Source organism: Arachis hypogaea, chromosome 19, assembly GCF_003086295.3.
Source record: "Arachis hypogaea cultivar Tifrunner chromosome 19, arahy.Tifrunner.gnm2.J5K5, whole genome shotgun sequence".
NCBI classification, from domain to species: domain Eukaryota; kingdom Viridiplantae; phylum Streptophyta; class Magnoliopsida; order Fabales; family Fabaceae; genus Arachis; species Arachis hypogaea.
The window spans coordinates 10,122,369-10,149,359 of NC_092054.1; the positions used below are offsets into that span (position 1 = coordinate 10,122,369).

Genomic DNA, 26,991 nt, shown 5'->3' on the forward strand with positions numbered 1-26,991 from the left:
GTGGATTTGGAAGGATAGGAACAATGACATCTTCCATCAAGATGATCTATGGAGTAAGGAGAAAATTGTTCACTTGGCTAAACATGCTGCTCGAGATTTTTCCAATATCGTTACCACCCATAAACATATTATTCCTTCCTCTTTGCAATATAACTGGGAATCACCTCAAATGAATGTCTTTAAAGTGAACTGCGATGCAAGCATTTTTGAAAATGAGCAATTAGCTGGCTTTGGATATATTATTAGAGACAGCATGGGAACTTGGATAAAAGGTTGTTCTGCCAGTATACCTCTTTCTAGTGTTCTCTGCTGTGAGCTTCATGCTATTTGGAGAGGGCTTGTTATGGTTTGAGACTGCGAGTGCAAAGAGGTCATATGTGAAACAGATAATCTTGATGCGTTTCTTCTTATTTCGCGAGACACAACCAGCATGATTAGGAATGACTCTGATCAGCTTGACAAAATCAAAGAGATGCTTCAACGCAATTGGACAGTTACTTTAATGCTCATCCAGCGCACAGCAAACAGAGCGGCTGATTTAATGGATAAGACTATTGCTTTAAACAAGCAGGTGTACATGGAGTGGTTGTTGCCCCGCTAATAGTTTAAACATTATTATTAGAGAGGAGTGCGGCTCTTTTTTCTTAGGTCCTTTTTCTTTGTGTTATGCTCAGTCACAAAAAAAAAAAAAAATACTCACTTTGATCTACTGCACCTTCTAATTATTCTTTGCATATATTACATCTACCTCGAGGCCTTCTTGCTGCCACAACTAGTGTGGACTTAGTCAACAATGCACCAAAATCAGCAAAACAAGCATCACAGGTTTTCCATTAAAAATAGGCCATGGAGATAGAATTGAATTGTTGGGCTGGTAATTATAATGCTCCTAGAAATTTGGGAGTGGCGTAAATGGGTCTTGGGTCTTTTTCGGTTTCTTTCAGCCATTTGTGTATGTAATCATGATTCAAATGACTATTGAAAGTGTGCTTTAGTGTATAAAGGTGGCTTTTACGCCACGGCTAGAATATAACATGAAGGTCAGTGTGCTAAACGGCATAAGAGTAAAGGAATGCAACGAGTTGTTCTATGAATGATATGGTTTAATTCAAATATATCAACTCATAGTAGTTAGGTTAATCTTAAAAATGAATAGTAAAGGTATCAACAAAACATATATTATAAATTGAATAGTAAAGGTATCAACCAAGCATAGTAAAGGTGCTATTAGCCTATTATAAATTGAAACAGAAATGAAATCAGTATCCACCAACATATTACAAAAGTGAATAACACTAAGACTCTCGAGTAACAGTTCTGATACACCTTAGGAAAAATCTGCAAAGTTCCTTTTCCCCCATCAGCTATCCAAACCAAATTGACAAATTATAAAGAAGTTCCAAAAATTGTATAGATTTTGCAAACAAGTTGGGACATAATTGAGTATTCAACTCTCAGTCTGCTCCCTCAGCCTCCGAATTGTGCTCCTAACAGTCACAGCACTCGCAGTGCTGTAAAGAACAATATGAGCAAATCATATAGTCAACCGCTCATATAGTCAACCATTGTTGAATAAAGCAAAATAGGTTTATTGGGCTGAAATATACATTTAGTATCAAATATATCATTTGATTAGGATCTTTATAAACATTTTGCTTTCATTTCAGTCCCTAATTTTCCCTTAGTTATTTTTTAGTCCATGTCTAAATTTTACTTCTAGTAAGTACTTTTAAAGTATGCATTTAGAGACCAAAGTTTAATAAAATCCAAAGGAAACAAAACCAATATAACTTATATTTATAGGGACCAAAGATATATTTAAGTCAGCAAAATAATACAATAGGAAAAAAACATTATGGTAAGACCAACTTACTTCAAAGTATAGGCACCTCCAGCCTTCACCTTTCCGCAGTCTTTGCATCCCCAAATACCAACAGCCTTTCTCTTAACAGCATACTGTTTAGAATGAGCACATGATTGATAGCGATATTAGGTTTTTTGTTAATATATATATATATATATATATATATATATATATATATATATATATATATCATAAAATGATCGTGAAGACCGAAATAAAATATTACCTTTCCGCAAAACTCACAGAAAAATTTGCTGTGCTGGCTGACTTCCATCTTCTTAATCTGCTTCCTTAAACTAGCACCATATCGGGTGCCTGCAATTCGAGACCATTAGCATGTCACTCAAAATAATATGACATCATATACACATAAAAGAACCCAAAGGGCAAACTGAAAAAGCACATAAAGATAGAGTATCATTGACAGTTGAAATAATTCACTATTAACAGATAACTTTGGATTTATTGGCATAGGGATAACAGAATAGATTGATCATTCCATTTCCATTCAATTAACCCTAATAAAAACTAATGTATTCTGCTGAAATACATATTGATGGTACTTCTTGAACAAATATTCTTGCTCATTTTGACAATCTCTAATAGAGAACACAAAATTCAGGAATTTCTAAATATAAGACTTTTGAACAAGGAGTCAAAGAATGTAAACCAAAATACCAAATCAAAGTACGATTATCTTTTTTCATTCCCGAAGAAATGCATTTTCTATCGGAGCCTTCTTCCATAATGGTAAGAAAGACAGTATTATTGAAACCAGTACACCAATCAATTTTAACACAGTTAAAAAATGAAAAATAGTTGCATGCAGAGTGCATCCAATGCATGCTCAATGCATATCCACAACCAATCATTTCCATTTATAGTGTTTAAAAACTATATTATAAAAAAAAAAAAAAAACAGAAATTTGTGGTTATAAATGAGTTGATAAACAATCACAAAAACTGCAATACTTAATGTACGCAAGCAACCAGCAGCATACGCACTTCCAGACACCATCTTATTGTTTACCATCCCAAAAGCTTAATGCATTCAAATATCCACATTTAACTATTCCCTCCTTAATTTCCAACCGTCGAATAAGAACAACAACAAACAGAAGCAGCTCTCTTTTTGAAAAATAAACTAAAAAGATCCAAAAATTGAAGTGGAAAAAAATAGAGAGAGACAAGATCGAATGTTTGTCATACCGTATTTCCCAACGATACCGGCCTTCTTGGTTCTCTTCGTCTACACAAGAGTAAAATAATAAAACAACAATGAGCATGAGAAAATTATTGCAGAGAGAGAGAGAGAGAGGGAGAGAGAGTACCATCTTGGAAGGATAGGGAGAAACGATGGGAGAAGAGAAGACGCTGATACTTTTGGTTGCGCAGCTGCAATGAGAGGGTGTTTCAGGGTTTCTGATATAGCAAAAGCCAAACCTTATTACTAGGGTATTATCGTGTTAATCAACATGGGCCAATATGGACTCGGGTAAAGGCCCATTTCCTTCACCGAAGGCCCATGTAATATTTCAAGCAAAAAAAGAGCTCCCTGTCCAAAAAACCGAAGCAAAAACAAGACCTGTCCAAAAAAAAAAGCAAAAACAAACCGTTTCAAAAATAAATTTACAGCGGAAACCAAAATAAATAAATAAATAAATTTACAGAAATAGGAAACTAAGTTAGCTGATTAAATATTTATGATTTAAAAATCTTTAATCCTAAACTAACTTAGTTTTCTATGATTCTTTATTTATGATTTAATTAATTGGGGTTGATCTAATGATTAACTTACTAATTTGCTTAAACAATATTGATTATTCGAATCTTGTTTTGTCCATGCAACAACTTATTAACTAGCGATAAATCCTTAAATAGAACTCAAATTCACTGCGTATTAGTCCTTAACTAAACAAAAATTTATTATTTAAGGTTTATAATTTAAAATAAATAAAATAATTAAAAAAAATGGCCAATATTAATTTAAAAAATATTTTTTTTAGCATTATTCATAAATTTATTGTGTAAAAGAGGTTTTTAGGTAAGAAAAAATAAGAAAACTAATTTTTAGTTAGTCAATATTAATCAATTTTTAAAAAAAAATTAAATATTCTCATTTTTTAGGATTTAGGGATTAGGTATTAAACGGGTAGCTAGTTAAATAATTATATGGAAAAGTCTAGAGGCCAGCAACTTTTTTAAATTTTGGCCAGCATGTAACCAGCAAAGAAAAATGAGTCATTGGATGAAATCTCATACCAATCTCACACCATTAAAATCATCATTGATGGCTACAAATCACAAAAGTTGCTGCCCCTAGCACTCCTCTAATTATAATAGATTGTCTCATTGATTTCGTTACAACTCCAAAACAGATTATGGTCTCGGTTACCTTCCTGTTTTTAGCAACATAACTCTAATTACCACAAGTAGCTAGTTCTAATTGTACTCAATAGTTCTGCATAGTGAATCATATCATTTTATCCTCAAAATCTGTCAAATCCTCTATTTCCTATTTCTTTTCCATCAGAAACAATTCAATCATGCTCTTTGCAGGATCTCATCAGGTACAAGAAAAATAAAGCAAGACATTGTTCAAACAAGTGACAGAGTAGAAATCGATTAGCCAACCGCAGAACTTTAAATGAATCTCAAATCTATGGCAATTATTGTTGTTGATATTGTTCCTTACATTGTTGAATAAGGACACTGAAATTGAATATCCTCCATGTTTGATTGTCCCTTGTACACATAAGCTCCACAGTGACTTACATTAGACATTCCAACCACATCATTTAAAAGCAAATTGTCACATTCATATTTAACCTCCACATAGTTCCATTCATAGATTAGAAAGGTGTCGAGGATTCTCCACTCCTCATCATCCTTAAACAAACTGCGTAGGTCAAATAGCAACACATGCTCTCCTTTGACGTAAGGGCAATAATAGTTATTACTAATAAACTGATGAGCGTTGCAACCATTAATGTACAAATTTGCAGAGCCCATGGATGCTTTCTCCTTCAAGATAAACGCTACAGCAAGAACAGGAAACTTTTGACGAGCCCAAAATGACACAACTCCCCCTTCATAACAGTGGTCAAACCAAATTGGAATCATTGTTATTTTTGGCATTATGATTTGTAGCCTGTATGCTTCCTTTAAAGCCTGTGACATTCGAAAGGAAAAAAATAATAATAATAACAGTTAGTCATTGTCTACCTTAGATCATAACTCGATATTTCTCACGAAAACTCAGGTTCAGTCGACTTTATATGAAGTTGATAATTGAGAACTATTAGATGATTTAACTAATTTGACTTTATATGAAGTTGATAATTGAGAACTATTAGATGATTTAACTAATTTGACTAAATTTTCATCTAACGGCTCTCACCTATCAACTTTACGTAAAGTCGACTGCACATGGGTTTCCATCATTTCTCAATTAAATTCATTTTTTTTTTTGTGATTTGGATCCTCTAAAGTTTGAATTTCACTTTAGAGAGTAAAGTATGATCTCTCATCCTTAAATAGTTTCTCTTTCATATTTATTATTGGTTCCACCTATGAAATTAATGATAAGAGATCACACTTTACTTTCTAAAATTTCAAACTTTAGAGGATCTAAATCATTTTTCTTTTCCCTTTTTTGTGTTGACTGAGTAAATATAAATGTATTTCCACATCAAATTTCATACACAATGACCAAACGTCCCATCTTAACTTATTTCATATATAAAAATCAGTAGTGCTAGGTGGCCATTATATTTTGTGATTTGTAGTCATTAATTAATTATTATTAGTATTTTTAATAGTGTGAAATTATATGACTGAGTAAATATAAATATATTTCCACATCAAATTTCAATCACAATGACCAAACGTCCCATCTTAACTTATTTCATATATAAAAATCATTAGTGCTAGGTGGCCATTATATTTTGTGATTTGTAGTAATCAATTAATTATTATTAGTATTTTTTAATAGTGTAAAATTATATCTAATATGAAATTACACACTCTTTTTCTGCTCGTTAAATGCAGGTTAAATTTTAACGAAAGTGCTGATCTTTAGACTTTTTCTATAAAAATTCTAAGAGAAAAATATAGGGAAACAACAATTTTTTTAAATAACGTAAACAATATGTTAAAGAAAAAAGTCTAAGTGACCAGTACTTTCATTAAAATTTAGTCAGTATTCAACCAGCAAAAAAAGAGTGTGTAATTTCACATTAATAAATATAATTTCATACTATTAAAAATATTAATAATGATTAATTGATGACTACAAATCACAAAATGTGCCAATCCCTAATACTACTGAATACTAATCATTGTTAATTGATAGTTATAACTTACAAATCACAAAATTTTTTTTTGGTGACTTATATTTTTTTGGTGACTAATCACAAAATATGTTAACTTCTAACACTACTGTATTTTAAAAAATAAAAATTAATTTTAATTTTTAAATTCAAATTTTAAATTAATTAAATATAATTCTTGTTTTAAATTTAACTTTCAACAACTATAAATCCTTCTCCTCACATCCACATGACGCCCCATCTCTACTCCCCACAACCCCATTCATCACTCGCAAACCACCGCAAGAGGTGTTCCGTCTTCCTCGTGCTTCCGTCCCATCTTAACTTATTTCATATATAAAAATTCTAATGTACTATAAGAAAAATTTTAAGTGCACCTGAAATACTGATATTCCAGTTATTTTAACCGTTGATTTTAAATAATATATATTATATATATTTTTTATAATTTGTATCAACGGTTAAAATAACTGAAACACGGTACTCTATGTACACTAGAAACTCTTCCTGTACTATAACCCTTTTTTCCCCTCATCTCTCTTCATAACCACTACTGACTTTAGTTTTCTTTTATAATATTTAAATTTACGAAAATGTTTGGTAACCAAAGAAAATTAGCAAAAAACAACCATAACTTGTCTTATTTAGCATTTATTAATTGTTGTGACAATTAATGAATGCTAAATAAAACAAATTCTGCCTTTATTTTTTGTCTCCCTAACATTACCCTAAATTTAATATTTTAAACCGCTTCTTCTAAAAATTCAAATAGTTAAGTAAAGATGTGTACTAATTATTAAATTAAAGAACTTATTATCTTAATTAATTTGATACTTCTCATTTTATTAAACTACAATAGTAATAGAAACTACAATCTTAGTTATATATTAAAAATATCCATCAATATAAAATATATATTAAAATATAAAATATAAATAAAAAATTAAAGTAAACTATATATATTTAAATATAAATATACAACAGTTGATTTTAGTATGCAAACGGTATTTTAGTGGCATTATAATATGTAGGTGATATGTAAATTTTAATATCGATGAGTTTAGGTCACGTTATTCAATGTGTAGGTGATATATAAATTTTCTATTTGTCAAATGACTTAAACCCCTTTGAAAAGTTTTAAAAGTGATTTTTTTTTGAATTTTTGACTTATCAAAAGTAATAGTATTAATGTCTGGTGCAATTTTCAAAACTAAATTACAGTTTTTTAAGAAATTATTTAGGAGTTTATAGAAAAGTTAAAAAAAAAGACTTCTTTCATAATAAAAAACTTTTTATCACATCTCTTTTAAAATAAGCACTTTTAGAACTAAAAATTCAAATACAAAATAACTTATTTATAACTTACTTTTAATATAGTCATTTATTGTTTAAGTTATTTTTTCAAAAGAAGTTTAATTAAGCAGTCTACCAACCTGCCTCTCTATGACTCGACCTGACTTGCGGCTCAAGCTAGGTAGGCCTGGACACAAGAATCTCTCTGTGACCTGGGGACCAAGCTTTCCAACCCCATGATCTAACATAATTTTGTTCCCAATTTAGTAATCGCTTACATCTCTAGAAAGAACTTCTAAGAGTTGAACATGGACTAGGATCTAAATCTAATCTCCTAAGTTTTTTATAAATTTTCATAACAGTACAAAGAATCATTTAAACTCATAATTCCTCTACTAACTTTCTTACTTATTTAAGGATCGGAGTCTTTACAAAAGTACCACTAATCAACACACGTTATACGTAGATCATCGTGATTCGCATACAAAAATAAATAAATTAAATAAACAAATAAAATAAAGTTTTGTGAGAAGAAAAATGTTATGATAGTTTAATAGAATATTCTAACCTGAGACCATAATAACCCAGATGCTTTTGAAGACAAGATGGAGCATTCTTTTGCTTCTAAAACTTTTATACTTGATGGCAATTCTGGTATTTCCGAAAGCTTCTTGCACCTAGTTACACAGAGATACCTCAATTTAGAAGATTCCTTAATGATGGTTGGGAGGCACACAAATTCATTCCAAGGTACATATAACTCTTCCAAGTTGGGAGAACAACATAGAATAGCGTGAAGATCTTCATCGGTTAAACCACAAGCACTACAATTCAACAATCTCAAAGGAGAATAGCATCCTGGTTTATCTATTAGGAATCTTTTAAATGATTCTCCAACATTAGGAGAATCGAAAATAGACAAATATACCATCTCTGGCAACATGAATAGATCATTTGGTAAGCCTCCAGGAACAAGCCCTTTGAATTGTATGTATAATTTTCTAAGTCCCATTAGATTACTAATGGAACTTGGAAGCTCCTTAATTCGATCATTTTGCATGGTGATTTCTAGTGGCTCATGCATTGTTTTCTCTGTTTGTGGGAAGAACTCAATACTTGTGGAATCAAGGTTGAGATATTGTAGAGATGGCAACCACATTGTTGGTGAGAAATCTTTGAGATTCATGCAATGACATGCGCTTAGATGTTTGAGCTTTTTAAGAAATCCAACTGAGGGATGAATCGCAATCAGATTTTTACAGTAGTTAAGCTTAAGTTCTTTCAAGTTCGGAACACCAGACGCATCAGGAAAATGGGTTATGAATTGGCACATTGACAAATTCATGTATGTCAAATGCAACATTTTCTGCAACAAAAATAAATTAAACTAATTAGCAACAATCACATATGATTTAGAATGTGTTATGGGTGGATTTTAGTATGACCATGTTACTACGACTATAGGGTAGTTAAAATTAAGGTTATATTTTTTTTGTATATTTTAATAATATTTTTTAGAAGGTGAATGCTATCCTACCCTCTTTAAAGTAACATATAATTTACACTCTCTGATGTATCATATTTTAATTGGGTGTTTATTTTAACCTAGTTACTTTCTTCACTCTTTCGTCTTCGTTGCGCCTCTCAAGCATCACCGTCTCATTGGTGTTTCGTTTTCTCTTCCCAAATCATTCTTCTAGAAAAGGTACTCCAACTCTCTCTAATTCCGTTTACTCATCCCCACTCCTTCGTTGTCGTCATTACGCCTCCCAAGCATCACCGTATTTGGTGTCTTATTTTCTCTTTCCAAATCATTCTTCCAGAAAAGGTACTCCAACTCTTTCTAATTGCGTTTACTCCTCCCATTGTACGCCTTCATCGTCGTCGTTACGCCTCCCAAGTATCACCGTCTTTCAAGTTATTAACTCTCATGAGATTAAAGTAACTCAGGTTAAAATAAATACCCAATTAAGATACGACACATCAGAGAAGGTAACTTACATGTTACTTTAAAGATGATAGGATAACATTCAAAAAAGCATTTTTTTGGATATTATATTTAGAGTAAATTATCAAAATAAATTATTTGTCTTTTAATATTACAGAATACAACATTTATATATTAAAAACGCAAATGTAATTTTCTCATTTCTATAGAAATCGCGATAGAAGTACGGTGAATTATTATTTAGATGTAAACTGCGGTAAGGATGTAACAATTTGAGTTGGGTTGCGTGTAAAAATAAACTCTAACGATTTTTTATGAAATGCTTAAATTAATTACCTGAAACGATTTTTCCATCTTCAAGTTGAGTTGACTGCACGGTAAGCTCAGGTCAACAATATCCTTAGGATGAAAATTTGACGGGAGAGATTTTGATGGGTACCTATCCCATTCGAGTAACCTTAGACTGTTCGGCAAATAACTAGGCTCTGGTATAAAATGTGTATTTCGAACAATGAGAATTCGAATATTATTCATCTTCTGAAAGGCAGTGCCGCTCCATATTACATTTTCTTCTTTAGGAGGGTCCAACATTATTCCTTCAATGTTACTGCTTCCCTTTGAAATAAAAGCAACAAGAAATTTTTTTTACATTAGTTAATAAATTTCTTTTGTTGTATATAATTCATCTTGTAAACTCAAAGCTAAATGATGCATTATTCAAAATACATAGTGGCTTATTGAGGTTATGTTTAACTTTTTGTCCCCTACAGTAATATATATATATATATATATATATATATATATATATATATATATATATATATATATGATATGTTTGTTTGAAACTCCTAAAATAATATGATAATTTGGTTTAAATGATCTAAAATAAATGAATACTTTATATGAAGTTAATAGTTGAGAGTTTTAAATAATAATTTAGTCAAATATGTCAAATCATCTAATAGTTCTCAACTAACAGTTTCACACGAAAACAAACGCATGTAAGTTTCCACCTTTAAAATAAGGTGAATACTTACATCAGTTACATGCAGTTGTCTTCGTGTGAAGTTGATAGTCGAGAACCGTTAGATAATTTGACAGATTTGACTAAATTATCATCTCCAGATTTTCAACCCTACATTAAAAAAAAAAAAAAGAAAACCACGGTGGTTTGATTTATCTTTTCGCGACGGTTTTCAATTACCGCTAACAGAGATTATCTGCAGTGCACTTAGACAAAGTGACTTCAAAATCATCTCAAACACAAACCACAGCAGAAGTTCTGCCTCTGGTTTTCCTCTTTCAATGTATTAACACCAAATTATCATAAAATTTTGGGGAGTATAACCAAGTATTTTTTGAAATTTTAATTTATAATGTTTGCTGAGATGTTGGACTAAAACAATTTTTTTTATGTAGAGACCTAAATTAAAATTTACATGGACCAAAATTATGTCAAGTAAAAGAAAAGTAAAAAGAATTCATCATATATATAGGTGTAAAATTCTTACCGAATCTTCCCTCAATACTCTAAGAACATCTTCATAAAAGCATAATCTGCTGCGTTTACCAAGTTTTGATGGTGCTTCTTGCCTAACAATTTCTATGCCCATGTCTTGAATGAGATCATGCATTATTAAGCAATCATTTTCAATAGCTAGCAGAGATTTATCAACAAGTCTTCCAATATTATATGATGGGAAAATGTCACATTTCTCCAAAACATTCTCAACATATTGCAAGCTAGCCCCTTTAAAGAAGCAAGCAATGTCAAGAAATACACACTTTGTGGCATCTTCTAAGCAATCATAACTGACCTTGAGTATGTCATGTATGTTCCTCTGTTGAATCCTCTTGAATTGTTTCAATGCACATTCACATTCCCTTATAGATTTATTAGCAAAATGAGACCCTAATACTTTTAGAGCTAATGGAAGGCCCTTGGCATAATGAACTACATGATTAGACACATTTTTGTACTCGGGTAAAGGATGATTCATTTTGAAAGCTTTTAAGCAAAAGAATTGAAGAGCTTCATGATCATGTAACCTCTTTATCTCGAATTTCTTTTCAACGTTACCAATGTTTAGCACATGTTTATCCCTCGTTGTTATGATGATTCTACTCCCAGAACCGAACCAGTTGCTCTCGCCAGCCAAATTTTTTATTTGATCCTCGCTATCAACATCGTCGAGTACCAAAAGAACTCTCTTATGCTTCAATGTATCTTTTAACTTAATGATGCCATCATCAATATTCTCCAACTTTATAATTTCCCCATCATATAGCTTAGATATAATAGCCTCTTGGAGATTTACTAGACCCATATAACTGTTTGATCTTTCTCTAACACCTTCAAGAAAGATTGAACATTCAAATTTATGGATAATTGTGTTATAAAGAGCTTTGGCAAGTGCTGTTTTGCCGATTCCTCCTGTTCCATAAATTCCTAGCATGCAAACTGTCCTTTGGGATTCAATGTCTAAAAGTGACCTCAGTTCTTCTATGCGAGACTGGTGTCCAATTAGGTGTCTCCAAGATTTACTTGTTCATGTTGTAACTTAGTAGTGACCCTTTTCACAATCTCATGTATAAATTCATATTCATACCTACAAAAATACAACTAGCCTTTTATCCACATTTTTTTTTTCTTTTTATGAAAACAAATAGATTGGATGAGGCTAAAAAATTTGGATATGAAAGTAGAATGAGTATTATACCTTAACATAATAATTTTTGGTGTTTTTAAAATTATGAGAGGTACACAAATTCGGACCATTCGATTTGTGTTTAAAAAATTTTAAAAGTTTGGAGTACACAAATCGGACGGTCCGATCTGTGTACTTAAAAATCGGACGGTCCGATTTGTACTCCGTACATCCCACATTTTAGAAAAATAACACAGTAGATCATAATTTAGAAAAACACCATTGTTAATCCAATATTAAAAATAAAATAATTGTGTCAGATAAAGTTATTATTGCAAATAAATTTCACATGGAGAGATTTTAAAGGTAAAAATTATCGTGCATCGTGCAGTTATTTTCATGTGGAGTTAATAACCGAAAATCATATAATTTAGTCAAATGGATTACATAAAAACAAATATAGGTGGACGTTAACCGATTTTAAATCCGTTAAAAAGTGATTAAAAAGTATAAAACCGAAATGTACCCTGTTTGGTAAGACCATCCTTTCAAGTTAGCAACTTGAGACAAAGCTGATCTCCATTTCTGGACCTTAACAGATCCATTTCCGAACCTTTCTTCATGTGCAGCCATGGCTTCACCGTAACTCTTTCTCTGATGCCTCACATCAGACGGTGCCACTTTGTAAAAGATTGGCCAAACCAACAATCGCTTCTTCAACTCCATACACTCAACGATCTCCACTAGTTCATCAAGACACCACCTTGAAGTTGCATAATTCTCAGAAAAAACAACAATCGAAATCCTTGATTGCTGGATCGCATTCACCAGAGATTGCGCGATTCGGTCCCCGCCCTTCAACTCTTCATCATCCATGAACACTCTCACTCCCTTCCTCAACAGAGCATCGTAGAGAAAACCTGTGAAAGAGTAGCATCTTGTTGCAAGTTTATTGTAATAATTGTAATTATTTATAAATTATTAATAACTTAATCTCATTCTAATGTTAATATTTGATAGAGGTATTAAATTAGAAGGTAATAACACATATACAGACTGTCTTTTTTCTGTCAAAAATATAAGATATTTTTTCGTTTTTATTTCATCGAAAATATAAAAAAAAAATTATCATTTTGATGAACGTTCAAAAGAAGGAAAGGAAAAAAAAAAATCTTAAACCAAGATTCTATTATAACAAAATTTATTATCGGAATCAATCTAAAAATAAAAATTACAACTTTTGAGATCTTAATTAATTAATGCTTCCACTTAAATTAAGTTTACAAACCTGTGAAAGAGTAGCGTGTGTCTTCACCCCTGAAACTAAGAAAAACATCGTACACTAAATTATTGGGTTCATAATCGTCGGTAGTAATAGTAATGTCTTGATTTGCCATCATGGAAGAAGGTAGTAAAATTAAAGTGCTGCAAAATTGTGGACTCTGATCTTATGAAATTGTTAGGATGCTACCTTGAGAATTGGTCACTGGTCAGAATAAGTTAAATAATGAGAACCAAACTTGTACCTTAAGGTATTCCATGTCTTAACAATGATATTCAGTCACTTTCCTCTCACCATCCAAGGCTTTGCGTTCATTAGCATAGTTGAAATATAATTAAGAGTTCTGAGTTAATTTTTATTAATTATCTTTTAAATTTTAAATTTTTTTTTATATTTTCAAAAATATATATATTTAATCAATGATGTTACATGGTCAAATTATTTTGATAATTAACTTCAACTAAGTTGATTTAATAGCTTAAAGATTAATAACAACAAATTTTAATTTAAAAAAAAAAAGAAGAGAGAGGCATCAGAAAAAATAGACTTAATTAGACTTAGTTATAAAAATAATTTATTTACTTAGTAGTTAGTATTTTTTTTTTAAAAAAAAGATATTCATTTAAATATTAAATTTTTTAAAAATATTCGAATTATTATTCTGTATAGTTAAATCAACGTATCTAAATAATGAAAGTATGCCGTCAACGGAAATATAAAGGGATTATGTCTAAATCACTGATTTGTTATCAAATTGGTCAACCCACTAAAACCTCACTTTTTTGTTTTTGATAGTAGAGTAGCAATAGTGTTTTTTTAAAATGTGAATTATTGAAGTGTTATTATCAAATAAATATGAAATCGTTTAATTAAAGAAGTAAAAATTAGACTATTTAATTTATTAAAGGTACAATAATCAGAGTGTTTAATTTATAGATATACAAAAATCGAACCGTTCGATCTGTGAAAGATACAGAAATCAGATCATCTGATTTGTGTTAAAAAAAATAAAAAATTTGATGTACAGAAATCGAACCCTCTTATTTGTACACCTTTCACAATTTTAAAAAACACAAAAAATTACAATATTATAATATATCGTTACTTTTATTTTCATATAAAAAAAAATCCTAAAAAACTTAACAACATTTTTTTCTCGAAATTAAGCTTTTTATAACAATATAAATGCATAAGATGCATAAATATCTAAATGTATCCCAAAAGATAAGTTTAAACAATGTTATTGTTTTCTTTTCCAGGATTAGAACAAATTAACAATGCACACATGACACATACATGATTTCAAGTGCTTGACAAGAAGAATAAAGAGAGTTTTCTTAGCTTCTTGTTTTATTATCCTTATTAAATGCATGCTTTTATTATTTCAGTTGACCTTGGCTTTTTTCATGCTCCAAGCACTTAGTCTTGTGATCTTGACATGGAGTGTTCCATTATTGAATGCATGGAGGTGTGCCTTATCATTGATTGCCAACGTGGGATAAACTCTTGATGTGATGCATGCTTTCCCTTTTCCACCAAAACTCTCCACCACTGACTCATCAATCTGCAAATTAAACAGATTCTCACATTCATTAATCATATTATACATTTTTTTAATAGATAGATTTGTAAACCTTTTGAATATTCAAACAAATGAGTAAAGTAATAACCAATCTCTTGCCAATGCATATGCATGTTGTATATTCATTCCGAGTAATATTTCAATGGCAAATTCTATTTGTCTATTATTATTTGGTATCTAATTTTTGTTTAATTTATTTTTTATAAAAAATTTAAATATTAACTATTTAAATTTTTTTAATATTTAGACATCAAATTTTTAGACACTATACACTATAGTATTTATCTATTTTAAATTAGTTTTAAAAAATTAGTAGAATATTTTAGTTTTTAACAAATTTTAATTAATAAATTAGTTTAAGACTTAGGACCAATTTAAAAAGATTTATAAGTAATTTTTGTTAACTTTTAACTTATGAAAATTTTATAATTTTTGGTATAATTTTATTATCAAACTACCCCTCATTAAAAAAAATTATAAAATAAAATAAATATAATTATAAAATAAAATAAATATAAAATAAATAAAAAAAAAAAGAAAGAAAGGGACAGATACAGAGAAGGGGGCTAGGAGTGGAGAGAGAAAGAAAGGGGGCGCGAGAAAAAGGGGACGGAGGGGGGAGGGAAGGGGACCGCCGCACCACCGCACCGCCGCCCGCCGCCTTGCCGCCCTACCGCACCGCACCACCACCTTCTTCTTCTTCTTCTTCTTCTCTCCTCGCCGCCGCCACCGGTCTTCATTACCGCCGCCGCTCTTCGCTACTGCCGCCGCTCTGCTCCTCGGGGAAAGGGGAAAGGGGAAAGGGAACGCGAAGGGAGAAGAGGGGGGGGGTTTCGGAAAGAAGAGGGGGAAGGGAAAGGGTCCTTGCCGCCGCCACCAGTCTTGTAACGTTGAGGATGATTTTAATAACAAAAAAAGGTCGGGGACGATTTTGATTTTCACCCCAGACCGTAGGGACGATTTCAGTACTTAACCCTTAAAAAAGTAACTTCTCTTCAAATAAAATTTTTTTTTTATCATTTTTTTAAAAAGAAACATTTTTAGGACTAAAAAAAATCAACTATAAAATAATTTATTTATAAGTTACTTTTAATATAAGTCTTTATGTTTTAAACTCTTTTTTCAAAAGAACTTAATTAAATTATTTAACTAAACTGACCTTAGACACACATAACCTAAATTCTTAGAGAAATATGCTATTTATTTAAATTTTAATTAATAAATTAGTACTCAAATTTTAATTTTGTTAGACAAATTAATTTATATCTCAGATTATTTGTTTATATAAAAAAATTTACATTTTTATCAAATAATATCAAAAATTATTTTGTCTAAATTTTTAACAAAATTTAATATATGATTTGATTTTTATAATAAAATAAAAATTAAATACTACTTCAACAATTAGAATTTATTAATAATTAAATTATTCAACTCAAAATTTACAGAGTGATTTAAAATATGAGGAGTGTTAAGGCTAGCAACTTTTGTGTTTTGTAACCATCAATTGGCTATCAATAGTATTTTTAATAGTGTAAAATTACATTTAATAATAAAAAATCACTTACTTTTCTTTTGATGATTAAATACTGACCACAAAACACAAAAATTACTAGACCTAAACTTTCTCTTAAAATATTAGTTATTCATTGTCTTACCAAGATTCTTAGTGATAACTCTTCATGAGCAGGGTCCACATTCACAAAAGCACCATAAGTGGTCAAATCATTCTTATGATTCAAGGAAGACCTATATATCAATGAGTATTATGTATATAAATATCAATATGAATAGCAATTTGGTAAGAATTTAATTTGATGGATGGAAAAAGTGGAGGGACACATATACCTGCTTTGGTCACTGCACATGACCACTACATATTTTTTGTTGGCTCTAAATATCATAAAGAACACTGATGTGTATTCTTGCATTCCCTTTGAAGCCAAAACTAGCAAACCAAATCCTCCTTTTGCTTTTTGGCTACATAGAATTTGGGGGTCCAGTTTCCAACTAGGGTTCAGTTCTTGAGCATTTTCAAGTTTGCTTACTTGAAATGAAATTTCAACATCTGCCTGCAATGAAATTAATTAAAAGAGTATATATATTTGCATGTGACAATGTAATTGAACATAATTTGCACGCCCATTCACATATATATTCTATCTCCAATTGTGCTGGAATTCACTATATATGTACGATGGTTTCAATTGACACATGTAATCGAAATTAAGTACGATTTTTTTTCTTTCTAATATTAGATTATTAGGAATAAATTTCTAAGAATGACTTAAATTATGTGTCATATGCTGTTGTGGACTTTTACAAAATGTCAATGATATTTTATTTTTTTATAATTAAAATAATATTTTTTTACAAAACATAAATAATGTTTTATCTTTTCATAATTAAAAAATATTATTACTACTTGCTATCATAATAGTATAAAACATCAAAATAATTAAATATTCTCGTATTTCATATTAAAATCATCCATATGTACAAAAATTAAGTTATAATTTGACTTTTTAATTTTTTTATTATATATTTATAATTTTATTTGTTATTTCCAAAACTTACTCATCAAGACTTTTTAATTAAGTTATAATAATTTATCATCTTAACTAATTATATTTTTATTATTTTATATATATTTAACAAATAAAAAAGTAAATAAATAGTGTCTATTATTATAATAGTTATATATAACAACGATGTAAAAAATAATTGGTGTACAAAATTTCTTTTTTAAAATTTTTTCATCATATATAATTTATAAATAAAATATTTTGTTAACTCTAAGAGTTAAATCCATAACTTTTTAATTTTAGTATAATATGCTTACTATTTTAACTAAAATTTCATAGTTAATTTCTAAAAAATATAAATATTTAATTGTAAATTTAGTTAAATTATATTGATCAACAAAATAATTAAACCTTGGTTTAAATGAATAAATGTGAATGATTACAAGTTTAACATGTTCTCTCTTTAGACACACTAGCGATCACGTAAATAAATAAACTAATAATCAAATAAGAATTTAAGAGGCATGGACCTGTGCTGCAGTGACACCAGATACTTGAAGCAATGTCCCTGGCTTTAGTACTTTGGAATGCAACTTGACATGGTGGCCACGTAGTTTTTCAATTTCTGCTATTGGCCATTGAATTAGTTGCTTCCCAGATTCATCAAGCCACACTGTTCTAGGAATTCCCTTCAACTCATTAACAAAACTTTTAATTAATTATCTTTACAAACTCAACTTAGTCAAAATGGTTTGAATTATTCTGTCTTCTAAACCCATCCCTCCTCTCTCCACACATTTTTTTTTCAAATAGGATCGGGTATAAACCTTTTAAATATTAGCATTGAATTTTTTTACACGCAAATATAGTATTTATTTTTGCAGTAATAGCTCAAATGACATAGACTCCCCATACTCAATTAAAAGGTTGCGGGTTCGAGTCTCCTATCTTTTCAAATTTTCAGCCAATGAGTAATAGCTCAAATGACATAGTCTCCTCATACTCAATTAAGAGGTTGCGAGTTCGAGTATCATATCTTTGGTAAAAAAAATAAAAAATAAAAAAATATATAGTATTTATTTTTGACAAATTATATTGTCATTATCGTCAAATTTGTTCCATGCTAAATCCGATTTTTTAAATAAATATGAATAATTATCATTGGATAATTCAACACAAAATTCAACGGTAATAAATTTAAAAATAAATAAATAATTATATATTTAAATATAGTATATACTCATAATCATGTGATCAAAGTTAAATGATGAGAATACAAACCAAACACATTTTTAGCTTAATGGAATAAATTAAAATAAGAATTGCAGTGTTAAATAAGAGCCATATAAAAATCTAAAAATAACAAAAAGAATGTTAAAACAAAAATTAATAGATGTTCATCAAATAACATATATTTGAGAAGTAATTAAATTATTACCTGGATTCCAGACCATGCTTTTTTTTCATCATCCTGTTGAACTGAAGATTCATTAATCCAACCCCACAAAACCCTTCTCTTTTTTGCATCATCATAGAAAGTCTTAGATGCATAAAATTTCCCATAATCATATCTTTGGACCAAGTACAACTCATCCTTATCAAACCCCTCCTCATCATCAGGAACAAAGACATCCTTGGTGGTGTCATAGGTTCCAATAAGATAGTAATCATGTGAAGTGTCATACAAGCTAACCTTGAGAACATGCCTAACTTGAGGACCATCAACTGATGTTTCAATTCCAATTTTGCCCTTAGTGGACACAGGATAGAAATCAGGGCACTCCCACATTCCACTTTTCTTGGCTGAGTTTAAAGGGTGTTTGGCCTTAATCCAATGCAAAAAATCTTTACTTTTGTACAAAATTGCAATCCCCTTTTCATTCTCTTGGCTTCCCACAATCACTCTCCAAAAACCATCATGGCCAAGCCAAGCAGTGGTAGGATCCCTAAATGATGTCACATTTATTTTGTTACCCAAAGTTGGTTTCATTAGAGGGTTGTTTGGTAATTTCACCCACTCCCTAAGTAATGGGTCAGATAAATTTTTGGGTATGGCTAAATTTTGAGTTTGGTGATTGTTATTGTCAATTCCTGTGTATAAAATGAAGGGCTTTTGATTAGGGAGAATAGTGATGGAACCAGACCAACAACCTTTGATATCATAAGGTTGATTTGGGGTAAGAGAAGGTTGTAATGGAAACCAATTGACAAGATCTTTTGATATAGAATGGCCCCATTCAATAGCGGTATTCCAAACTGCAGCTTTTGGATTGTGTTGATAGAACAAATGGTACATTCCTTTATATCTCATTGGCCCTAACATGCAAAAAGGATAATATATTAAGCATGTTTAACACCAAACATATATACCTCACAACTGTTTTTTTTTTTTTTTTAATAACAGTATAAAACATTTTATATATTCATCAAATTACATTTATTTTTTTTAAGGTTAAATTACACGGTTGGTCCCTACATTTTTAGTAAAATTATAATTTGGTCCCTACACTTTAAAAGTTTGTAATTGAATCCTTAAAGAGAATTAAAATTTACAATTTAGTCCATGCCGGTCAAAAAATATTTATTTAACATAATATTATCAGAATATACTGAGAATATTTTATTAAAATAGAGAATATGCTAAGAATGTTCTATTAAATCAAACACTTTTTGAACGATGGAAACTAAATTGTAAATTTTAATTCTCTTTAGGGACCCAATTACAAACTTCTAAAGTGGGACTAATTTGCCATTTCACTGAAATTGTAGGGACCAATGGTGTAATTTAACTTTTTTTTAATGACTATATAGTAGCTAATAAAATGATATACAATAATTATTTTTTGTTAATATAATAATATATTATAAAATACACATATAAATAGTAATTTAATTTTGAATATTGTCAACATAAAATTTTTATAATTCAAATCACTATGCATTTGTGTATAAATACATATATTTAGCCGATTATTACTTCTTTTGACTGTTAATGAGTTATAGTTCAAATGACATAGTCTCTCCATACTCATCTAAAAGGTTGTGAATTTGATTATTAAGTCCAAAATGTAATTATTTTTTATTATGGATAATTATTTAACTAAACATTTATTAGTGTTTTTTAAATGCAATAATTCTAGAATATGTATTACTTAATTATTCTGCAATTTATTTTATATCAAATACAAAAATTAATATTCTAAAAATATTTCATATTTTTTTTAACAAAAAGTAGTGATCAAAGATCTTGAAAATTTTTATTTGGTATAAAAATTCAATAAAAAACTCTTTAAATAGTAAAAATTTAATTAAAAACGGATGAAATTTTAAAAATTGGTATAGAGTAATTAAATTTTTTTATTTGTCTTTTTCTAATTTGTAGCTTTGTAATGGGTAAAGTTATTATGACTAGTTCGCCAACGAGCTATAGTTCAAATAGCATAGTATCTCCATACTTATTTAGGTAGTGTTTAGTGGAGAGACAGGGACTGAAAGATTGAAATTGAAAAACAGATACTAAGAGACAAATATTGAAATAAATCTCAGTATTTTGTTTGGTGTAAAATGGGAGACAGAAATTGAAACAAAAATGAAGCTCTAATTTAATTTGTACAAAGACTAAAATTAGAATTAATTAATTAAAATGAGAGTATTTTAGGTATAAAATATTATTAAAATTTCAGTCTCTGTCTCTAAAAATTTCAGTCTCCTGTGTTCCCATTTTTTGGAAGTACTGAAATACTGAAATTTTGAAAATAGAAATAAAAATTTTAGTACCAGTCTCTGAGCCAAAAAATATGATACTGAGTCTCAATATTCCAATCTCTGTCCCAATACCTCAAAATAAACGCTAGAGATCGCAGATTTAAGTTTCACTCCTAACTTTAAAAAAAAAAAAAAACAGTATACTAGTTCTCATTTTTTCCCCTCAACCAATAATCCGAGGACAGAATAGTGAATCTCCTAAAGTGAATAATAAGGGTGATTGTAAAATGACTGCAAATAACATTTTTGTTTTGTAACATATTTTTACATGCTGAGATATATTAATACGGTGACACATTATTGAGTTAAACTCCACCATTTTTTAGTTAGACTCCACCTTCAATTTCACCGCTATTAAACTTGGCTTCCCTATATATAGCTTGAATCCAAATATAACGTTTTCAATGTAATTCTTTTTTATAGGTAATTATCCAAATTGGTGAAATTTTAAAATATTTCCAAGAGTTACCCCATCAGACGGACTAGTAATTAGACTAATTTGTCTTCTCATAATATTTGTTTGGAGTTAATTATTTTACAACAAAATTTGTTATAGATTTATTTGTTCAGCACAAATATTTAAATTTCTATTAAAAGACATAAGAACTAATCTATTTAATAGAATTATTCTCAGATATTTCTTAATAATAATAATTAGTTAAACATCAAAATATCTGATTAAAATTTATTAAAGTTTAATTTGAGTGTTTATTATTATTATTATTATTATTATTATTATTATTATTATTATTATTATTATTATATAGGTGGATTAAACATGAAGATATTTCAGTGACTACAATGACTATATAAATATTGTTAAAATTAAAATTACACTTTTTTATATTTTAATAATAATTTTTTAATTAAAAACAGTTTTAAATAATTAAATAATATTATTTAATTTTTAGCAACACTTTTTAAAATACATTAAGTAACACAATTACCGGAGCACAACCATATTAAAATGCACCATATATATCCCTTCTTTTAAGAATAATAAAACTTTACTAATTCTAAAACTTAAACCTAAAACTATTTATTAAAAAATAAAATACACATCCTCTTAACTAAATTTATATTTAACATTATTACACACGTTTATTAACATAAATAAATAATTAAGGCCTTTTAATATACTCGAATCAAGATATTAAAGGAATGGTTAGAGAAATAATGAAAGATGAAGAAGTAGAGAACTAACCATTGGGATCTGTAAGTCCATCTCACCATTTCATGTGCCAAAGCACAAAAGATGAAAGAAGCCAAAGCCAAATAAACCATAATTAGATTAAAAAATGAAGAACAATTAGTTAAATGTAAAATAGAGAGCATTTGAGGAGGTTAAAGCTAACAAGTAAGTAAAAGAAGAAATTAAATTAAAGAAATACCATTCATCCAATTCTTTGAAGGCAAGAAGTGAAAAGAAGGTCTATATGTATGGTTTGGAATTATCATGTTATTAGAAGAATGAGTAGTTTGATGAGAAGCTTCATCAATAATATGAGCAATAATAACACTTCTACCATAGCCAAGAATAAGAAGAAGAGTAGCCAACAAATGAAGTGAAGCCATAGCAGCCATGGTGGCTTTGTGGGGGTGACAAGAGAAATTGAAGCTATGCAATAATGTGAATTGGAAGAATATATTTATAATGAGAGAAGATACTAAATTAATTTTAACAATGTATACCAAAATTAACTAACAAAATTAATTACTAAAATAGAATATACATTAAAAATAAGATATATAATTTAATTAAATATATGTATACATAAATATATAATAATTAATTTTAATAATCGATTTTAATGTACAAATATATTTTTTATTACCAATTATTATTACGAATGCGTTAAAAATAGCATAACCTTCTCATACTCACTTACACTTTGTTTGGATGTAGAAAGAAAATGAAAGAAAAAAAATAAGAAGAAAGAAAATAGAAGAAAAAGTTAAATTATTTGTGTATTGTTTGGATGAATAGAAAATAGATGGAAAGAAAATAGAAAAAAAAAAATTATTTAGATGGAAAGAAAAGTGAGAACAAAAATTATAATAATATAAAATTACATTAATACCCTTATCATAAACTAAAGCATAAATATTATTATTTATTCATGTTTTATTATATTTTATAAATATTATAAAATATTATAATTTTATATATTTGATTTAAATTATTTATCTAATACATATAATGTTTAAATATAAAACTCTACTATAATAATATATTAAACTAAATTTATATTAATAATTGTTAATAATAATATAACTAAGAGTAGTATTAAAAATATAAAAATATAGCATTTTTTTCTTGTTTTCTTACTTGTGATGGAAAGAAAATTTTTTTAGTAAAATTTATATCTAATTTTTTTTTCTTCCTTATTTTTTTGACAACCAAACAAAGAAAAATATAATTTTTTATCCATTTTTTTCATCTATTTTTTTTACTTATTTTTTATCAAACTAAATATAGTGTTAGAGATTGCGCATGGAGTAATTTTAAAAGGGGCGCGAACGTGAATATACCACAATAATTTAATATACCAAGGGTGTTATTAATTAGGCATTTAGGCCATTTTTTAATTTTTACATAACCCGATAAATAAAAAACTTTAAAAAATATCAAAAGATCATATTTAGTTTCTCCCAATAAATATTTTAGAATTATGTTTACTAAATTATGTGAAGAATGTGAGAGAGACAAAAAAATGAAAAAATGAAATACCCTCGATTCTGAGAAGGTATCAGAAAACTCTGTTAGATTTGAAAAGGAGAGCTAAGATCGAGAGAGAAAAGGAGTAGAGAGCAGAAAGAAGAGAAGAAACGAGAAACTGAGTTAATTGATTCTAAAAACGGCTTTACAGAATAGGTTTACTCTTGTATTTGTAGTCACAGCTGAAACAGATTTTTCTAACAACTAATTACCCTTCTAACAAATTTGACAACTCAGCACAACTAACTCCTAATCACATGTCTCACACTTCAGCTAGTTTCATCTCTTATCTCTATTTATCCTCAACATTCTTCCTCAACATGAGCTTGGGTTGGTCAACTAGTCTTAGTTTGCGTATAATCTTCAAGAAGGCATCATAACTCACTGGCTTGGTAAGAACATCTGAAATTTGATCTTGAGATGGAATATGGACTACATATACCTGTTTGTCCTCAACTCTATGTCGAACAAAGTGGAGATCAATTTCAAAATGTTTGGATCGGTTGTGCAGAATTGGATTCTGACTCATGAGCACCATGCTTTGATTATCACAAAACAATGTTGGAGGAAGTCCAGCCAGTATGTACATTTCATGGAGGAGTTTTTGCAGCCACATAGTGTCTATCATGGCATCAGCCAGGGCTCTAAACTCAGCCTCGGCGCTTGATCTGGCTACAGCTGTTTGCTTCCTGCTTGACCAATTTATGAGATTCACCCCAAGAAATATGCAATACCCTATTGTTGACCGTCTATCCACAGGATCTGCTGCCCAATCTGAGTCGCAAAATGCTTAGATTCTAAAGTCACTGCTTCTGTGAATTTCAAGTCTAAAATCAATTGTCCCGGCCAGGTAGCGAAGGATTCTCTTTACTGCCTTCCAGTGCTATTCCAGGGGAGCATGCATAAATTGGGATACTTTGTTCACGGAGAAGGCAATACCAGGCCTGGTGATGGTGGCGTATTGCAGCCCACCCACTATGGATCTGTACGAAAAAGGCTTATCAAATGTTGTACCTATTGTATCAAGCTTTAAGGTACTAGCCATTGGTGTAGTAACGAGTCTAGCCTCTAACATCTCAACTCTCTTCAATAGATCCTTGACATATTTAGACTGTTTCAGCACTAGAGTATCAGCTTTAGTTCTTTCAACTTCAATTCCAAGAAAAAAAAATCATTTTTTCCAAGTCCTTTAGCATGAACACTTTATTTAATTGTTGGATCAGACCATCAACTTCAGTTTGATTAGTGCCAGTCATCAGTATGTCATCGACATATGCTAGAAAATAGATTGTTGAAGCTTTACTGTGTCAAACAAAGAGACAAGGATCTGAGGTTGTACTTGCAAAACCAAAGCCTCTAAGTGTGCTGTTTAGCTTCAGAAACCAGGCTTTTGGAGCTTGTTTTAAGCCATATAAGGCCTTCTCCAATTTGCACACAAGGCCATAACCAAGTGCATAACCCTCAGGTTGCACCATGTACACTTTCTCATGTAAATCCCATTGAGAAATGCGTTGTTGAAATCAAACTGCCTCACTCTCCATCCTTTTGAAACAGCAATAGACAGCAATGTGCGTACTGTTGTAGGCTTGGCAACCGGACTAAAAATTTGATCATAGTCCAAACTTTCTCGTTGATAAAATCCCTTTGCGACCAACCTCACTTTGTACTTCTGAATTGTCCCATCCGGCTGTCTTTTGATGCGAAATACCCAACGACATCCAATTGGTTCAACTGTTGGTGACTCTTCAACCAAGTTCCATGTCTTGCACTTCAAAAGTGCTGCATACTCCTCATCCATTGCGGCTTTCCAATGCAGAGAGGTTAGTGCTTGTACCATTGAAGAATGTTCAACTTGTGTGAGGTTTAAAACATTACCCAGAACCAGTGCAGTGAACAGTTTCAGCTTAAAAATTCCAACCTGACTTCTAGTAACCATAAGATGCGTTCGAGTAGGCGCTGTAGTGGGTAGAGCTGCATGTCCTCTTTCTAGCTACTCAGCTAACCCTGCATTACTTGAGGGAAACACAGAAGTAGAAGTAGTCATAATAGTATCATCAGTTAATGGACAGTTATGAGCAGCACTAATATTAGCAGAAGACTCAGGTTGAGCTAAGGGTGTGGAGGACGGTGGAGATGGTTGGAAAAGGATTGTTGTGCAGGGTCTAGTATTTGACGGTGTAGAGTGGCGTCTGAGTTAGGACAGGTGTTTCATGTATGAGAGGGCTAGTGGTTGGAAGTAGTGATTGAAGGTGTGGCTTGTGTTGAGATGATTTTGTTGGATAATGGTGTGGGTTGGAATGAGGTGCAATGGTGCAGATGTGATAGTTTGGAGGTGTGGGACAACAGATTTCAGTTTTGGAGTTTGATTGAAGAAGAGAGATTGATAAGGAAACTCAGATTCATCAAATAAGACATGTCTGGAAACGTAGAGTTTGCCGGAAGGTGAGAGACATTTGTACCCTTTATGATGAGAGGAGTAACCTAAAAAGAGATATTTGTGAGTTTTAAAATCAAATTTATGAGTGTTGTAGGGTTTAAGTTGTGGATAACATGCACATCCAAAGGTTTTGAGAAATAAATAGTCTGGTTCTTTGTGATTGAGGAGCTCAAATTGTGTTTTCTGATCTGTAGTATATGAGGGTAGTAGATTAATGAGATGAGTGGCTGTCAAGAAGGCTTGATCCCAAAACCTTAGGGGCAAGGAGGCTTGAGAGAGTCGTGTTAGGCCCATTTTAGTTATGTGTCGGTGTTTCCGTTCAACTTATCGTTTTGTTGGTGAGTGTGAGGACAACTAAGCTTATGAGCAATGCCATGCTGAATGAGGAATTCTGTGAAACTGTGAGAGAGGAATTCACCTCCATTGTCAGTTTGAAGACTTTTAATCTTGTGTCCAGTCTTGTTTTCAAGTAGCAATTTGTATTGGGTAAAGGCTTGGAGAGCTTGAGCTTTGTTTTGCAGCAGGTATAGACATGTGTATTTGGTTTTGGCATCAATAAAAATTATATAATATCTAAAACCTGAACTACTACTGATT

General features: G+C 30.3%; 4 protein-coding genes across 5 annotated transcripts; all 4 read right to left on the reverse strand.

The window, feature by feature from the left end:
* Positions 1–1,213: 1,213 nt before the first annotated feature.
* On the reverse strand, positions 1,214–3,312 carry LOC112777514 (large ribosomal subunit protein eL43). Its single transcript, XM_025821901.3, has 5 exons — positions 3,196–3,312; positions 3,074–3,113; positions 2,091–2,179; positions 1,874–1,956; positions 1,214–1,511 (listed from the first exon to the last, which is right to left on the reverse strand). Exons 1-5 carry the CDS (start codon positions 3,196–3,198, stop codon positions 1,448–1,450), a joined length of 279 nt encoding a protein of 92 aa, XP_025677686.1. The 5' UTR covers positions 3,199–3,312; the 3' UTR covers positions 1,214–1,447.
* Positions 3,313–4,345: 1,033 nt separating this feature from the next.
* Positions 4,346–11,892, reverse strand: LOC112777868 (disease resistance protein Roq1-like). Its single transcript, XM_072228846.1, has 4 exons — positions 10,948–11,892; positions 9,773–10,051; positions 8,057–8,854; positions 4,346–5,035 (listed from the first exon to the last, which is right to left on the reverse strand). The coding sequence occupies exons 1-4, from the start codon at positions 11,890–11,892 to the stop codon at positions 4,556–4,558; spliced, it is 2,502 nt and encodes an 833-aa protein (XP_072084947.1). The 3' UTR covers positions 4,346–4,555.
* A 14-nt stretch (positions 11,893–11,906) lies between these two features.
* Positions 11,907–13,580, reverse strand: LOC112779626 (toll/interleukin-1 receptor-like protein). Its single transcript, XM_072228849.1, has 3 exons — positions 13,373–13,580; positions 12,611–13,004; positions 11,907–12,045 (listed from the first exon to the last, which is right to left on the reverse strand). The coding sequence occupies exons 1-3, from the start codon at positions 13,482–13,484 to the stop codon at positions 11,961–11,963; spliced, it is 591 nt and encodes a 196-aa protein (XP_072084950.1). The 5' UTR covers positions 13,485–13,580; the 3' UTR covers positions 11,907–11,960.
* A 999-nt stretch (positions 13,581–14,579) lies between these two features.
* LOC112779625 (beta-fructofuranosidase, cell wall isozyme) lies at positions 14,580–22,856 on the reverse strand. Of its 2 annotated transcripts, none has more exons than XM_072228847.1 (6): positions 22,630–22,856; positions 18,912–19,789; positions 18,004–18,162; positions 16,797–17,020; positions 16,607–16,697; positions 14,580–14,930 (listed from the first exon to the last, which is right to left on the reverse strand). In XM_072228847.1, exons 1-6 carry the CDS (start codon positions 22,820–22,822, stop codon positions 14,751–14,753), a joined length of 1,725 nt encoding a protein of 574 aa, XP_072084948.1. In that variant the 5' UTR covers positions 22,823–22,856; the 3' UTR covers positions 14,580–14,750. The 2 variants fall into 2 exon arrangements, with proteins under 2 accessions (XP_072084948.1, XP_072084949.1); XM_072228848.1 differs by lacking the exon at positions 22,630–22,856 and adding an exon at positions 22,443–22,519.
* Between the last annotated feature and the right edge of the window lie 4,135 nt (positions 22,857–26,991).